Here is a 17,013-nt window from a genome sequence, read left to right on the forward strand (position 1 = left end):
CAGTTTTTGTTTACCGTGCTACTACTTGCTATGAAATCGTCCCCACCCTTATTGAACTCTTCCGGTTCACTGACGGAGTACCTCCCACCAGAAGTGATCCGAAGGGTCTCAGAGGACGACTCGGTGATGGTGGTCTACAAGCCGGCATTTTACCGATGCCAACTGCCTGATGACCATCCAGAAGACTCTATCGTTTCCTGGCTCTCTCGTCAGTATGAAATCGATCCTGAGTTGATGAACGAGGAGTTGAACCCCGCGCTGAGTGGTGGAGGCGGCTTTGGTCCGATGTGTCATCGCCTTGATAAGCAGACCAGTGGTAAGTTCGTCATTGCTTGTACAGATTTTAGATACATCTCAGGTCCTGTTCTCATAGCTCGGAAGCTGGAGTCTTGGAAATTCATTCGACGTCAGTTCCAAAAAGAGCAAGTGACGAAGCGGTACGTATGTCTAGTAGATGGTATATGTGCCAATGATAGTGGCATGATCGACAGTCCCATACGAGTGCGGAGGACTGAGAAACGTGAGTTCCATCGTTGATTCCCTTCATCATACTCCCGCAGATACTTCTGCGGAGATCGGCTCGGGCCCAGCAAGCTCGTCAGCTCATTCTGAATACCGAGTCCTTGAGCGGTACGAAGAAGGCTGCACGTTAATGTCAGTGCGAATAACCACGGGTGTCACTCACCAGATTAGAGTAAGTGTACTCAGCAATCCAATGGTTGCCGTAGTTCGCGTCGTGGACACTTTGGTTAACTACAGAATGATAATGGAATACCAAAAGTGATGGTGTAGAATGACAATGATTTTGTGGTTTTCATCCACGAAGTTATTGCAGCAGAGTATTTCCGGATGTTGTTCTTCCCAGGTGCATATGGCTCAAGGTCTCGGACATCCTATAGTTGGCGATAAGAAGTACACGCCGTCAGGTCGAGGATCAGAGCTGCCCTGTGCGACAAGAATGCCAGGCAGAGTATTCCTCCACTGCTACGAGTTGGGCGTCAAACCCGATAAAACGTCGGGCCAGAAGTTGACTACGATCAAATGCTCGTTGCCTACTGAGCTCAGGAACGTGAGTTTGGGACCACCTCGTGAATTAGATCTGACCCGAGGCCGTCGACTAGAGCAAAGAATGCCTCTCTGCTCTCACCACTGAGAGCATCATCATTGCAGTTACTATGGTCATTGACTCCCATCTCCACTTGTCCCTTGCCTGCCGACACCAGAGCATTGCTGGCTGGGCTCATGGGGCTACCATCTGGCGCGGCGGCACAGCGATGGTTAGTCGTTCTTTGCCTATCTACAGTCTACATGCCCTCTCTACAGGCACGTACCATACTCGAGTCTCGTAACACGGGTAGCTACAGAACTCGTGTCCGGTCGTGTACAAAGGGTCAAGGATTGCAACTCAGACCCTGCGATTCAGGATGAACTGCGGCGACATCTCCAAGTAAACGAACGCTGGGTTTTTGTCGAACGACATTAAAACTCTCGCTCTTTTAGATTTCAAGGTCGGCCAAGCTCTCGCCCGAGTGGTTCTTTGGGGTCCATCCCGAGGTCTTCAAGAGGGATCTGAAAAGCGTTGAGGTGCAGTCATTATTGATCTCTGCCTCGCATAGAAACCCGACACTTTAGGGTATTATGGTGAGAGACACCAGCGAGAAGTTCAGCCTTCTCAAGCTACAGTACCCCAACGGCCCACGAGACTTGGATGCTCTCAGAGCCACTCAAACCAGTTGGGGTCTTCGGAGAAAAGCCGAGGTCCAGCGGCAGACAGAAAACAACATGCCGCGAGGTCCGCTCTATCATCGTCGTTTCTATGCGACTATGGCTTACAACGATAGGCTCTCCTCCTTCGGTCGAGCTACCGAGCAGACCATCTAAGAATCGAATGTCGAGGCTTAGACCGAACGCCCCTGAAGCTCCCAAGAAAAAGAGTCCTGAGAGGCAGCAGCCTGCGTACAACAGAGTGCAGCAAGACTAGTAAGACAGCAAAACTTTCTAACCGAAGAGTTCTGCTTGATCAGTTTCCACACCTATGATTACAATACTTCGTCTTCCCACTCCCAAGCGAATGCTAATGGCACCGCTGCCGAGCTCGTCAGATTGATATCCAGTGTTCTACCCAGCGACGGCACTCTTGTCAAACTGTGCGATGTCATCAACGACCATAGTGGGATCCTTTCCGCTCTCAAGTAGGGCGTGGATTATGAGCTACTTATCATCATCATCTTTCAGTTTGGAGGATCATCCAAGGAGACCTCTCGTGGTAGTTTCACTCGTCCGCTCTACATTGATGGTCTTTGGGAAGAGCCATTTTGTATTCTGCGGATCCGGGCTTGATACTGAGATAGCTATAAGATGTTGATGTGTTAGACTTGTCCATTAGAACGTGCAACTTGAACTTTCGACCTTCCTCTAATATGTTGATTTTCGTTTCAGTGAGCGCGTGTGTGAGTTCTTACCAATCGGCTTAGTCAGACCAGCACCGATGTAATTTGTTCCGGGAAGGACGAGGTTAGGTAAGTTCATTAAGCAAAGAGGATAGCGCTCAGACAGAGGGGATGGCAAACCTGTGATACTTTCTTCCCTTCCAGTCAGCGGCTTGATTCAATCAAGTTGATTGAGCCAACCCATCCTGGAGTTGAATGAAGATGTTGTAAGAATGGTTGAACTTTTCTATTCTTCCCTCCTCTGGAAACTATTATAGTTCCTATTACAGAGTTATTCTCCATAACGCAAGGGCGCTACAGTCACTCGAGAGTGTGAAAAAGCGACGATGAGAAGTACAGTTAAGTATCAGTCCAGTGAGACTGATGAAATCCAGACACGCAGCAGCGTGGCGGCTCCCGGCAAACCTAGGGCCATGCCTCCTACTACATGAAGTACTCGAAATAACAACGCATCCCCTACGAACGTCCTTTCAGTCTCGCACTCAGCTCAAGTCATCTACTTCGAGAAGAAAAGCGCTAGAATCTACCCAAGCAGTTATGAAAAATTATGTGCATGCTATCACTACTCTCCCTACGTCAGCACCCCGGTCGAACGTACATACGTATTGCATTTTTCCCTCACGATGAGCTTCCGAGATTTGCCATTCCACACGACCACGGCATGACCATTGTTCTTCACTATTTCGAGCAGGACTCCGATGAGCTCGCCTAACTCAGTAAATTTTCGGTCCCAAGTTCCCATGTCCACATCATTTCCAGCCATCTCCTCAATACTGAGTTCCGTGATGGTAATGAATTTCCTAATGATACTCTTTGATTACTAATGATATTTCGATCGGAATGCTTGCCCAACACCGACAACTTGCAGTCACCAAGGAGCATCTGCTCATAAGTGGCCTTAGCCTGAACCCCGAGAGACCGTCGATCGGATGCACTTTTTAACTCTACTGCAGTTTCCATAGGATCGAAGGCTCCCGATTTGAAGCACCACAGTCTGGATGTACCATCCTCACAGAGCTCCCAGTCACCATCCGATAGCTGTCTTATACCCTGCTTGTCGGCTTGGCCGGTGCAAGCATCGACTTCAGCCCTCACCACGAGATGGAGGCCACCCAGTCGTATAAAAGAGACTCTATGGTGTCTGATCAGTTGCTCGGCACCCGGTTGAGGTCTTGTCGCGGCTTCCTGGAATGCCCATCCGTACGTTAACTCTCTACAATGGTACTTCCAGCTACGTTCTACCACCGCCGGTTGGCCCTCGCCACCACAACTGATGGTGAACTCGAGTTCACGCGAGTTCATGCCCCAGACGAAGCGCATGAGGTCGGACAAGTGACCACGGTTGATTATAAGGGCAACGTTGTGCCAGTCGAAGGTGGGAGTGCAATGGGCGATCACGTGTTTGAGGGTTTCCAGAGGATGAGCCAGGTCATAGTGGCCGATGGCATCTGGGCACGGACTGAGCAACATGGAAATCAAATTGATCATACAGCATCCATCCTACCTGAGTTCTTTCGTCAAATGAATGTCCTCTGAATCAGTACGTGGAATGTACACTGGCGGCTTGGCGGGCACGACTATCCTCGTATCGGACGACGTCGAACTACTGTGACAAGAATAGGAGCCAATGTCTGTCACTTCCAGTGTACATGTAGATTCTACTGCGAACAACTCTCCTCGGTCAATGACGCGTAAGTACCTCGTCATGGGTGGACGGAAGGGAGGATGGCTAAGATCTTGCGAGCGAAAGGTTGTAGAAGTTCCATCGACCAGTCGAGGCCTCTGTTGCCAGGCAACTTCACTAAACGAGCCCACGTGGTGTCCAGCCTGTTTGCTGACCATACAGTGGCCGTCTCCTACGGAGGAATGGACAACGTATTGCCTTGCGGCTGCAGTAGATCCCGAGATGGAGGCAGACATACATACGCTCGTAGCTGTGCAAAACTAGCAGATCAAAATGATGCCCGCGACAATTCATGTCTGTTAGATTAGGGCATGCCGTATGGGATTTGTGAGCTCATCATGACAAACGCGGCTTATACCAAAACTACCCCGCCAAGGACTAGTCAAAATCGATCCTCTCGGCCAACAGCAGTGAGAAAGAGCGTTCATTGCAACTAAGCTAGTTCGCAGCTCCAGAAAGATCATGAACTCTCAGAGCTGTGCGGCGAATGATGTCTCGTGAACATACGAGTGAGTGTGCTCGAACTTCAGCCTTGAGGTAGTGCGCTTCTCCTTAAAGTTACTATGTAATTCAAATGTGCTTCCAATTCCATAATGTGTGGTGTTGGTTATATCACGTTCAAGGCACATCGTTGGCGGACATCACAATGGATGCTGGTGTATAGTCTAAAATTGACCCGGGGCCGCTATGCCATTCCTGGACTCAAACGCGACATATAGTGTCAGCAGAGAAATCTCCGGTGTGTACTTAAAGACAGGCAAATAGAGAGACCCTTCGCGTGATGGCATATCTGCCCCTCTAGCGGAATCGATTCCACTAACAGCAAAACTGATCCCTGTGATCCGTCGAAATTGAATCAACTTCGGTTCTGTCGACGAAATTGATCGTCCTACGTTATACTCCCGCAGATTTGATTGTACTTAGCCGTATCTTTATGTAGTGGCACAGCCGCCCCGACTAGACAATTGACTGCATTGAGTCGTTTCTTAAGGTGGTGGCATAGCCGCCCCGACCAGAGGATTGATTGCACTAAGTCGTATCTTGAGGGGTAGCATAGCCGCCCCGATTATACAACCGATTCCACTAAGCGGTATATTGAGAGGTAGCATAGCCGCCCCGATTATACAACTGATTCCACTAAGCGGTATATTGAGGGGTGGCATAGCCGCCCCGATTATACAACTGATTCCACTAAGCCGTATCTTGAGGGGTGGCATAGCCGCCCCGATTATACAACTGATTCCACTAAGCGGTATATTGAGGGGTAGCATAGCCGCCCCGATTATACAACTGATTCCACTAAGCGGTATATTGAGGGGTGGCATAGCCGCCCCGATTATACAACTGATTCCACTGAGCGGTATATTGAGGGGTGGCATAGCCGCCCCGATTATACAACTGATTCCACTAAGCGGTATATTGAGGGGTGGCATAGCCGCCCCGATTATACAACTGATTCCACTAAGCGGTATATTGAGGGGTGGCATAGCCGCCCCGATTATACAACTGATTCCACTGAGCGGTATATTGAGGGGTGGCATAGCCGCCCCGATTATACAACTGATTCCACTAAGCCGTATCTTGAGGAGTGGCATAACTGCCCCGTCCAGAGAATGCGTATCATGTAGTGGCCTCCAGTAACTCCCTAGTAATCCCTCGGTACTTGAAACAACTGGAAGGTTGTAACACTTCATAGTGGAGAACCGAACCTAGTTGAGGTTATCTGTAGGTTACTCAAGTGCCTGATAAAGGAATGCCCTGCAGCCGTAGTCATAGTACTCCACTCAACCCAAGGCTTTCTCATCTAAAGGGAAGTCAGAAGAGAGGTCATTGAAATATGATATCCTCATACATGACATTCACGGGTACAGATGGTGCCACTACTCTCCCTACGCCTCCGCCGGTCAAATGCACAGAGATCATATCCCATCAGTGACGCGGCGTCACCTAGACTGCCGTTCCCTTATGATGAGTTTCCGTGATCTTCCATTCCACACAACCACGATATGCCCGTGCACCTTTGCTACCTCGAGGAGGATTTCGAGAAGTTCGCCGAGTTGCGCCATCTCTCGATCCCTACATCCTGCATCTCCACCACTTGCATACAGCTCCTCAATGCTTAGCTCCGTAATGTCGACGAGATTCCCGTCGAAATGCTTGCCCGCCACCAGAAGCTTGCTATCACCAAGAAGCATCTGTTCATATATAACCTTGGCGCCGAGTGACCGTCGAACGGATGAAGTTTTTAATTCTACTGCTGTCTCCATAGGATCGAATATTCCACTCTTCGCGCACCACAATCTCGATGTACCATCCTCGCAGAGCTCCCAGTCACCATCCGATAGCTGTCTTATACCCAGCTTGTCGGCTTGGCCGGCGCAAGCATCGACCTCAGCCCTTACCACGAGATGGAGGCCACCGAGTCGTATAAGAGAGACTCTATGGTGTCTGATCAGTTGCTCGGCACCCGATTGAGGTCTTGTCATGGCTTCCTCAAATGCCCATCCGTATGTTGGCTCTCTACCATGGTACTTCCAGCTACGATCCACCACCGCCGGTTGGCCCTCGCCACCACAACTAATGGTGAACTCGAAGCTATTCAACTTCGCGCCGGTGATGAAGCGCAAGAGATCGGTTAAGTGGCCACGATTAGTAACAAGAGAAACCTTGGACCAGTCGAAGGTGGGTGTGCAATGGGAAACCACGTGTTGTAGAGTTTCTAGGGGGTGCGCTAAGTCGTAATGGTTGATGGCACCGCGGCACTGTCTGAGCAACACAGCCACCAATGAACAATTTCCCTGATGGTGATCCTACCCAAGCCCCTTGGCCAGGCTCTTAGCGAGATGTATTTCCTCAACACCAGTACGCGGTACGTACACTGGCGGTTTGGCGGGTATGACGATCCTAGTATCCGTCGAGGTCGAGCTACTGTGACAGGAGTATGAGCCGATACATGTCGACTCCCATATGTATGTTGACAGCCTTGTCGCCAGCTCCTCTCGATCAACGATACGCAGGTATCTCGTCATGGGGTGATGAAGGGGAGGGTGGCCAACATGAAGTGGTGACTGCTCGCCTATTGGTGTCCCCTCAAGCAGTCGAGGACGGCGCTGTTGCCAAGCCAGTCGAGTGGACGATAGGACGGTGTGTTTGGCCTTGTGCTCCCTGCCAACACCATCAGCGTTTATCGATGGTAAATGACCAGTGTCCTGACGTTCGGCCGCAGTAGGCATCGGAGCGGAGGTGGTAGCATATCCAACGGAAGTCATAATTCACTAACTGAAATGATGCCCGTGGGAACTCTTCTATCAAGGTAAAGCCGCCTGTCCAGCAGAGACTCCAGCTTGCATGATGCATAGATCTACGCCCGCCCTCCCATGAGAACATGAATGTAATCAAGCGTGTGGTATAAGTTAGTAGTGAACTAAATGTACAATTCTGCACGCATGCACAATGAGTCCTCTCTGCTCACGGGCTCAATATAGAACTATTCCCACGAATCACCCATCTTGCCGCGTAGAATACTGCATATTATCATAGTAGGTACGATCAAGCACCACTCTGATGTCATAACACAACGCATGATTGCTATCGAAAGCAACAAAACTCAACTAGGCTTTCTCGGGGCAATGGTCGTAGACGGGTTCGGTTGCATAACCAATGATGGCCCTGGTCCCAAATGGCATCTTCTACTCTCATGACCAGGCTGGCCACACCTAACCTCAAGCAATAACTCTTCATCAGACTACCACTACTGCTACCGGTGACACACTCTAGGGTTCGGACAGGACCTGGCCATATGACCAAAGCCGAGGCACTGGAGGCATTGGACACGAGGGTCAACACTGGGGTCGACAACTGCACCGCCCACACCGTTGATGGTCATCTATCGAGAGGGGCACTAGACTAGAGTGGGGCCTCAAGGCTCACCTGGTAGTTGACCAAGGGACACTGTCGGCTCTCGTGACCAGGCTGACCACATCTACCAATCCTTGGATGCTAATTAAGATAAACTATCATCTATCCTTACCTATAGCAAGCTCGAGCATTTGGGCAGTCCTTGGATATGTGGCCGTATTGGAGGCATTGGAGGCATTGTATGTTACTATTGACACTACGACTGCTGCTCACAACACCTCCCTCAGTCGAATCAGCGCCTGGGATAGGATTTTTCTGAAAACCTAGAGCTCCGGCCACACTGGGATGAACGAGCTCAGATAGCATCATACCTCAGGAAGTATACCCCTGTTTGGGAGGATCTGGGAGGCCAATACTGGATGGGGACACTGTCGGCTCTCGTGACCAGCAACGCCGCATCTACATCTACGATTGGCCAACTCTTACTAATACTACTACTACCTATGGCATACTCTCGGGTTGGGGCAATCACGGGCAATATGTCCATACTGTAGACACTGGAGGCACTGGACAGGACCATGACGACCGCTGGTCATTGGGTTCTCATTGGGATCCTAGGTAGTAGGATTGGAATTACTATGATGTGGAGAGGGTGTGGTACTACCGCCTCCTTGGTCTCATAACGCGAAGGTGGGTTGGGGCACTCCCCTGCCTTGTGTCCAGGCTGCCCACAGCTGAGAAGAAGTATTATCACTACTACCACTACTACTACCATCATCACTACAAACGTTACTACTACCATTATCACTATCACTACTACCACTACTACAAACGTTACTACTACCATTATCACTACTACCGTTACTACTACCATCATCACTACAAACGTTACTACTACCATTATCACTACTACCGCTACCACTACCATTATCACTACAAACGTTACTACTACCATCATCACTACTACCGTTACTACTACCATTATCACTACTACCGTTACTACTACCATTATCACTACTACCGTTACTACTACCATTATCACTACTACCGTTACTACTACTTCCGACAGACTTGAGGCATTGGGCATTGTCGGATCATGTGCCCTTCTTGGCCACAATTACGACAGATGACTCCACACCACACCGCAGGGTGACCAGGCTTACCACACTTATCACACATAATAGCGTTTGGGCATGCTGCCGCCTACAATCATCGAGGGCCTCACCACAGACAACAACAACAACAAGCACTAAACTACCGTGTGGCCTATACAACGACATCTACCACAAGTATCTCCAACAACCGGACACTCCTTAGAATTATGGCCAGACTAAGGTGAGTGACATCAACATCTACAGAGTGTTCAGCCAGGAATGGTATGCTACTTGAAAGCACTTAGCACAAGTGGTGAGGTTAGGGCATTCCCGAGCCCGATGGCCGAACCGGAAGCAGTTGGCGCATTTACCATTAAAAGGTTGCCGATACTCACTAGCCGGCCCCTCCACTCTGAAATAGAAAACTTATCATCAACATCCGAAACATGGTCCACAGGATGACTACTCTCCGTCTGGTGTGGTAGGATGCACCTGAGCGGAGCGAAGCTGCAAATAAAAACATTCCGAGCCTAATACCTCTGATACTGTCCCTTCTGGCTCGTCCATAATAGGAGAAGGACTGCGAGAAATACCCATCATTTTGATCCCCCTATGACTTGAGCTTACCATAGGGAAGCCTCATGGCCTCGGCCACCACAGTTGGCGCATCGACCTACGGTAGCATCACGACTACGACTCCTCTCCCTTTTACCCAACATAGAGGCAAGGACAACACTGAACAACAACGGCAGTCTAGTGTAACACTACCAACACTACCACAACACTGTGAGCAAGGACACCATCATAGACATGTACTCAGCAGAGAGTTGACTTCCCGAACTGCTCGAAGAATTCATCATTAACCTCGCCCTTCACCGTCACCAGTGGAGGCGCCTCCTTCACCTCTGCTGCTGCCTTTACGTTCTCACCCTGAGCATCGACACCAGCATACCTCCACTACAAGACTGCCCCTCCTCCTCCTCCTCCTACAGCAAGTCCCTTCAACGCGATACTCCTCGTACGATACTGCCTTGCCATATCCCTAACAGCATTCCAACGCTCCCTCTCCCTCCTTGCCGCCTCCATAGAGGCTGCCGTTTCCTCTGCCTTCAACTGCCTCCTGGCCGCCTCCACCTGTCCATCCCGGAACTCTTTCAGCTTCTCTTCAGCGTCGGGTGGGGCCCCACGGTAACCATCCTTCCTGTAGCGTCGTCCTATAAACCAGAAAGAAGTCGAAGTCTTCAATACACCTCGTCAGAGCATGCCCCCCAAAATTGCACTCCACATGCGAATCTCGATACTGGTAGCACTCTTGAAACTCAGGACAGAGCTATTGAACATCCCGAATGACTCTCCCTTTGGTGAAAATCTCGCTCGCCCGGAAATTATTCACAACCCACCTGCATCTAACCTCTCCGTGGGAGGCTCATTAATGAAGCGTTGCTCGTCTGACATGTACTCTAGCATGGCCTTGCCCGCAGCCTCCTCTGCATTGCGTTCGGCTAGACGCCTCAATGCTGCCTCTGCAGCCAGCCTCTGATTGGCCTCGAAAGTCCTACGAACGTCGTGAACAATATCGAGATAATAGATATAAATATTATCAAAATAATTTTTTCGCGCGCCACAAATTATCCCTTACTCTCTCGCCATGCGTCTAGCCCTAGCCGCTATCTCTTCCTTAGGTCCAGCCAGGTCACCATAGGCCTTCGAAGGCCGCGACTAAGATGCCACCTTCAGCACTGACGACCCAGAGAGTGTCACTAACCTCAATCTCGGAGATCTTATTATTTCGAATAGCATTTTCAAACATCTGTTGTTCAAGTGCATCACGTTGTTGCCTCTGTTGCTCTCTATCACGTAGTGCCTTACCATCATCCTCGCCAGCCAAGACTTGCACCGACGATGGACCATACCTACTTAACCCAATCGAGGACCTGGTGACACGCCTTGAAGGCCGGGAGGAATGTCATCATCATCTTCCCATTGCTTCCAGACTCCAATTTTCTCGCGCGCCACAAAATTCCTGGCCTTACTCCGGCACCGGTGGGTCTTTCCTTGCCGCCTCCCTGTGTAGCCGTTCACTGACCTGCTTGCCCAGATAGGCTCTCATCTCCGCCTGTGTTACGCGTCGGGCATTATGACGCTGAAGACAACATATACTTCGGCGCGGCTATTTCCCCCACACGAAAGGCATCCACCCGATGCTGTGAGGGTAAGGATGATGTTAGCAGCAGAGTAGCTTATGAAACCTCAGCTGAACGGTGTTGGATTTCAAATAGAAAGTTTACGTCCAGGAGATGAGGGACTCAACTTTACTAATAATTCCATTGCCAATTTGTGAGCCTAATATCCTACCTCCATCTCCCCTCTAGTAAGATCCTCATGGGCCTTCATAACCTCCCTCTCCACTGCTTCCTCCCTATCACGTTCAGCCCGCAGTCTGGCCATCTTCTCGATGACCTTCGACAACCCTTTACATCAACACCCCATATCACTGACCAACTCACTTGACCATCTAAGCAAGGCCTGTCGACTCCAATAGTGCGGACCTTCGCATCGAAAAATCGTTGCCGTCTAACAAGGCCAACATGATACCACGCCCAAGATATCTCCTCAACGCACCGGGAAGATTCCCTCTGCCTCATGCTGGCCACCTTAGCGGCCAGCCTTTGGTCGATCCCTACGAATTCCGGTCGGGCAGTTACTCGAGGCAACGGCTCTGGTGGGGCGATTCGAGCCATTGCTGCTAGGGAAAAAGGGCTGTTTTATACGGAAAAAATGACGCATACATAAACGCTCACTTCTGCAAGACCAATAAGCACAGCGGTAAGACTATTCCTAGTCAACGCAAGAGACAATCGTTCATTAGGGCAGCTGGTCGTAACGACGAGTTGGATGAAAAAATAATAATAACAATAATAAGGGAAAAAACTTCGGGCATTGACCAGAGACGAGCCCTCCAGCACAGAACACTCTCTCCAATGATTATCATACTACCACTACTACTCTACTTGCATTTTGTGGCGCGCGGTCAGAACACCACTGTGGTAATCATCGTCATCTCAATAGGCCCTGCCCGAGCATGATACGTATGTTATATAATACAGCTACCTTCATAGAAGGCCACCGAGATACGAATTCGAAGAGGAGTGGTATGACAATAAAATCTCAATTGATGAGAAAGGCTAGTCAAAGCAGGAAGTGTGCGGCGTGTTGACCATCTCCTGGCGAGCTTCCAAGACCACCTTCGCATCTCTATGCCCAAGCGCTGCTGCTTTCGAACTAACATAGGAGAATCTTAGGTCGCTGCTGACAAGATTCAGAATAGGCCCACAAATATTCATAAGCCTTCCCTTCATCCTTATCACACCCGTAGCCAGTATGCAGCATCTGTCCACATACCATCGAGTACTACGATGATAAACAAGAATTGAATCATGACTCTCACAAAAAACAACAAGTCTCCTACTACCATAGCACGGTCAGCATCACTAGAACCCGGGTCGTTAGCATAGTGTTGGACCTGTATTGCCCATTTCCGTTCGACAAATCTCACTACGCTACCCAAAGGGGTCCCTGCACATACAGTGACGACCGACAACGACGACGACGAGGGAAAATTACATTTTACCTTTTCGCTTCGCTCCGCTACAGAAATTCCCTCCAACTGCCTTCCGGTCGATAGTAACGGTCACATGCGACAATCGCCGAGAAAATAATAGCATTTGGGTTAACTTACTATCATTAACAACAGTGCGGAAGAACGACACAAAACTTGTCCCTGTCGAACTCCGATGATGTAGCAACCTCAACAGAGTTAATTCACCAGTCCAAGGAAAGTATCCTCACTCAATTCGAATATGTATTACGAATAAAAATAGTAGTGTATACCGTAAAAATGTCACATCGTCTGTCGTCTATCATCCCGCCGCCTCTGCAGTCTACCCCGCTCGTTGACTACCAGCGTCACATTTCGGTGGTGTCTTCGATATCCCTTGCCACCCCCATCACGACGATCAAAGGATGATGATGATGACCGCATCCCACCACCCGAATGCCGCTGTATACCTCTATGAAGCCCAAACCGACTCTGCCGGTTCCTGAGCGATAATTTCGTGGCGCGCGGTCATGCCGGCCTCCTCCTCCTTTACCTGTCGCGGTCCCCACCACGCATATCTTCATCGGTATCATAGTCTCTATCATTCCTCCTACTACTACTGCTACCTCCTTCACTCCTGAACAGTTAACCACTACTACTCTTCCCCCCCCCCCCCCTCTTAATCTACTCTCACCTCTGTCGTCGTATCATCTCCCCCCTAGAAAGACCCTTCCTCGATTGCCTAGGATGCTCCTCCTCCTCCTTATCCAAGTTACCATGCATCTTCACTTGGAATGCCTGGTATTGGGTCCTCCATGCTGCCCTTATCAAACTATCCAATGTCATACCCTCCTCATAATAGGCTGGTGCTGGCGGTATTGGACACGACGACACTAGAGGAGGGGGAGGGGCCTGTTGCTGCAGGGAATTCATCTGTAACGAACAACAACTGCTCCCCATCTTCCCATCAGGCCAACATAACTCCATCATTGAAATTGGAATGATGATAAGAGCTCAGTCTGTTGTCTTGGTACATTCCATCATTATCGGTATAGTATACAACACCCCCTGGTCAATAAGCTCTGATAATGATCATGATGATGATGATGATCTTGCCGATCTTACTACAGCACTAAAACACTAGTAACTGGTAGAAATAACAAAACGATGATCGTCGACAGTACCATTCGTAGGCAGACTTATTGTGCATAGCCGCTCAACTTGAGGGGGAGGAAGGGAATCCCCCATCGTAGGATGGGAATGACATTAAAGATATATCGATTAGCAGGGCGCGCGCCAATGTCATTACTACATAATCGTACAAGCACAGCAGGCCGGCTTGCTAGTAGCGGCATCTTTATCATCCCGGACTTTGTCATTCTTACCATAATACAACACTTCATCATCCCAATCATCATCATCAAACCCATTTTCATCATCAGATAAGCTTCGCTCCGCCTTTTTTCCAAGCCCACCAGCCTCTTCATTAGTCGACCCCACTGTAAGGGGATCACCATTGACACCCACTCCCACACTAGCACTGGTCATAGATGCCGCCCGTCCCGCTTCATGACTCGGACTGTTCGCACTATTCAATAATGGTGAATCACTTGGTGTGAGCGCTACATTGCTGCCTCCTCCTCCTCCTATTCCCGACCGCATACTGCTAGTTCCTGTACCATCCCTCTTAATACGAACAGAGCTACCATCCTGGGAGTAGGTGAGAGAATCAACGTCCTCACTACCACGACCGGTACTATAGTTAGAGTTATGTCCAATCTGACTAATACCAGCGCCACCACTCCGATATGCAGCCGCAGCAGGAAGCCTTAAAGTGCTGCTGGCGATGCCGGCGGCGCCAGCCTCCGCCTCTCCCACCCCTGCCTCTGTTGGTTGGGGTTCCATATTCATTGTCATTGGTATGAAGGCAACTACCAAGAGAAAATGGCAGTGGAGTAGAGTAGACGCTACTACTGTGATATATTCACTATATACACATTGCCCTTCCTTCCTCCCCAGTGTGGGAGTATATGGCTATGGCCACCTACATGTGCTAATAAAAATATGGAAACTCCGGGAAATTACGGTTAGTTTTTGTACATTTTTACCCCCAAATCGTATGTGGACTTTCATAATATAGTGAGGGAACTAACGAGCTGAGCTGTGGAAAGCACATATATATTCCCACACTGGTCGTGCCTGTCGAATCAACACTACTACTACCATCATTATGATGATGATAAGGAAACGGGTATTAATTGGGCGTAGGCCGCAATGCATAGTACATGTCGGTGATCTGATCAGCTATAGCCCTCTCCCAGGCTGGCGGGAGTTCAGCTAACAGAACGATACCTGCAGGAACGTAGAGGGAATATTCTGATAACACTAACCAACCTCCCAGGTGAGGTCTTTGAAAAATATATTCCACATTTCACTTCGTGGAAAACGCGTGAGCAGTGAATAACGCGTAAAACGCATGATGTGCTTTACTCGCGAAGTGTTTTCGATTCGCTCCATATTAAGTTTTTCACATGGAGTATCGTCCCACTTAACGTAAAATTGGTGACACTCCACTGGTATTCGAGCGTGTATGCGGACGATGTATTTTCCAAAACTAGGAAAAGCTTCAACACGGCGAACGAACCAATCGAAGACTAAATGTACGGATCTACTCTGGAGTGAGCTCCTGGCAATATCTACACAGAATAGCTTTTTCCACATGGAGAATTACCTAGTCTGGGACTCGAACCAGAGACCTATCCCACACTACAGGGCCGAGGACAACAGACACTCTACACCCATGAAATCCCAAAGCCCAGCGTAGTATAGGGAACACTACCTTGCCGGCCTCCTGGAGCTGGGCCCACAATATGAAATGGAGGGATAGTAGTCCCTGGAGGCACCTACTGGAGATACATCTAACACTACTACTACTACATGTAAGGGGAGAGGACCTTAGTGTTGGCGAGGACTACCGTATGACTCTTGATAATACACCCTTCCCCCAATACACAGTCCTCTTCTACACGTCTAAGGTGATGCTGCTAACATACAGGAGTTCATACAGTTGCCTTACACGTAGCTGCCTAATGTCGCTGCCTTTACTATGGTTCGAGGACCCACGTACACGTACTCCCCTAAGAGAACACAGGCAAGCAATATTCGGGCATTTCCATATTAAACCTGAGATACTCCTATAATGAGCTCAATAGCAACAACAACTGCTACACATGCCATGAGCTACCCTCGTCATTGACTATTCATAAACAACATTTTCGCCATACTGCATACCTAGGCATAGATCAGCTCGATCAAACTGCTGCTGTTGATGTTGATGTTGTTGTTGTTGATGATCAGTGGAGTTATCCAGTAGCCTCTTCGCACAGGGCATGAGCACTACGTCTTCACCCAGCACCACCCACTTCCTGCACTCTATGCGGCCAAGGTCACCATGCAATACACACCCTTTATGCACTACACTACGACCTAACATACTCTTCCTGTGAGTATGCTAACGTCCCATAGTACTACTACCTCCTATTCGTATGTTCTGAGGGCATCTAGCGTCGAAATTGCGGCATATCTTGTTGCCGCTGGTGGAAGATTCAAGATAGGTTCCCTTCTTATACCATATCGGTGCGGGTAGCAACAACGATGTGCCGCCGCCATCTGTTGCGGCGACACCATCGGACATAGCTCAACTATATCGACTTCACTGGAGAAGGAAGGACATCTTACCTACCGTAAACTCGACACATCAGCTAAGACAGGATACAGTTTATGAACGTTGCGGGGGTCTATAACTGATGTTACGGAATCGGCCAGGGCGGGCGGACAAGGCAGCGGCCCCCTTCCCACCGCCCTTCCTGGCACGACCAATCCCCAGGTGCTTCTGAACGATCTTGTTGATGCCGAGGTTCCGCCTGAAAAAGAGGGGGATGCTGTCCAATACGATGAACGGGTTGAATTTCGTGGCGCGTGAAGCTTACCGAGGTTCACCCCTCATGTCCTCGTCTGAGTCCTTCTCTTTCCCCTTCTTTTGGGTACCCCTGAACAACACTAATGCCATGGTCAATTACGAAGGACCCTCTAGAAATGCCATTCGGGAGGACCCCAGTTATTACTTTTGTCGTCGTATCATCTCCCCCCTAGAAAGACCCTTCCTCGATTGCCTAGGATGCTCCTCCTCCTCCTCCTTATCCAAGTTACCATGCATCTTCACTTGGAATGCCTGGTATTGGGTCCTCCATGCTGCCCTTATCAAACTATCCAATGTCATACCCTCCTCATAATATGCTGGTGCTGGCGGTATTGGACACGACGACACTA

The 17,013-nt window shown here is 49.4% G+C and overlaps 6 protein-coding genes across 6 annotated transcripts; 1 reads left to right on the forward strand and 5 right to left on the reverse strand.

Annotated features, from left to right (window-relative positions):
- Positions 1–126: 126 nt before the first annotated feature.
- On the forward strand, positions 127–1,881 carry Pmar_PMAR009633 (tRNA pseudouridine synthase C, putative; the record flags this gene model as incomplete). Its single annotated transcript, XM_002764911.1, has 8 exons — positions 127–316; positions 359–520; positions 561–694; positions 866–1,069; positions 1,171–1,277; positions 1,324–1,447; positions 1,501–1,584; positions 1,633–1,881. 8 exons carry the CDS (start codon positions 127–129, stop codon positions 1,879–1,881), a joined length of 1,254 nt encoding a protein of 417 aa, XP_002764957.1.
- Positions 1,882–2,946: 1,065 nt separating this feature from the next.
- Pmar_PMAR009634 (hypothetical protein) lies at positions 2,947–3,920 on the reverse strand (the record flags this gene model as incomplete). The annotated part of the gene is made up of 4 exons (XM_002764912.1): positions 2,947–2,973; positions 3,073–3,158; positions 3,272–3,353; positions 3,399–3,920. 4 exons carry the CDS (start codon positions 3,918–3,920, stop codon positions 2,947–2,949), a joined length of 717 nt encoding a protein of 238 aa, XP_002764958.1.
- Positions 3,921–7,741: 3,821 nt separating this feature from the next.
- Positions 7,742–8,020, reverse strand: Pmar_PMAR009635 (hypothetical protein; the record flags this gene model as incomplete). The annotated part of the gene is made up of 2 exons (XM_002764913.1): positions 7,742–7,850; positions 7,896–8,020. The coding sequence occupies 2 exons, from the start codon at positions 8,018–8,020 to the stop codon at positions 7,742–7,744; spliced, it is 234 nt and encodes a 77-aa protein (XP_002764959.1).
- A 20-nt stretch (positions 8,021–8,040) lies between these two features.
- Positions 8,041–11,827, reverse strand: Pmar_PMAR009636 (cellular nucleic acid binding protein, putative; the record flags this gene model as incomplete). Its single annotated transcript, XM_002764914.1, has 19 exons — positions 8,041–8,116; positions 8,165–8,307; positions 8,364–8,457; positions 8,494–8,606; positions 8,657–8,726; positions 9,053–9,195; positions 9,378–9,498; positions 9,553–9,578; positions 9,624–9,666; positions 9,714–9,821; positions 9,919–10,016; positions 10,077–10,300; positions 10,487–10,641; positions 10,726–10,805; positions 10,852–10,999; positions 11,120–11,229; positions 11,442–11,546; positions 11,594–11,660; positions 11,709–11,827. The coding sequence occupies 19 exons, from the start codon at positions 11,825–11,827 to the stop codon at positions 8,041–8,043; spliced, it is 2,043 nt and encodes a 680-aa protein (XP_002764960.1).
- A 444-nt stretch (positions 11,828–12,271) lies between these two features.
- On the reverse strand, positions 12,272–14,601 carry Pmar_PMAR009637 (hypothetical protein; the record flags this gene model as incomplete). Its single annotated transcript, XM_002764915.1, has 6 exons — positions 12,272–12,368; positions 12,421–12,497; positions 12,559–12,662; positions 13,238–13,321; positions 13,461–13,617; positions 14,311–14,601. 6 exons carry the CDS (start codon positions 14,599–14,601, stop codon positions 12,272–12,274), a joined length of 810 nt encoding a protein of 269 aa, XP_002764961.1.
- A 1,861-nt stretch (positions 14,602–16,462) lies between these two features.
- Positions 16,463–16,963, reverse strand: Pmar_PMAR009639 (hypothetical protein; the record flags this gene model as incomplete). Its single annotated transcript, XM_002764916.1, has 3 exons — positions 16,463–16,607; positions 16,674–16,733; positions 16,809–16,963. 3 exons carry the CDS (start codon positions 16,961–16,963, stop codon positions 16,463–16,465), a joined length of 360 nt encoding a protein of 119 aa, XP_002764962.1.
- Positions 16,964–17,013: the final 50 nt, after the last annotated feature.

The sequence above is a fragment of the Perkinsus marinus genome (genome assembly GCF_000006405.1).
Source record: "Perkinsus marinus ATCC 50983 genomic scaffold scf_1104296975980, whole genome shotgun sequence".
Taxonomy (NCBI): Eukaryota; Perkinsozoa; order Perkinsida; family Perkinsidae; genus Perkinsus; species Perkinsus marinus.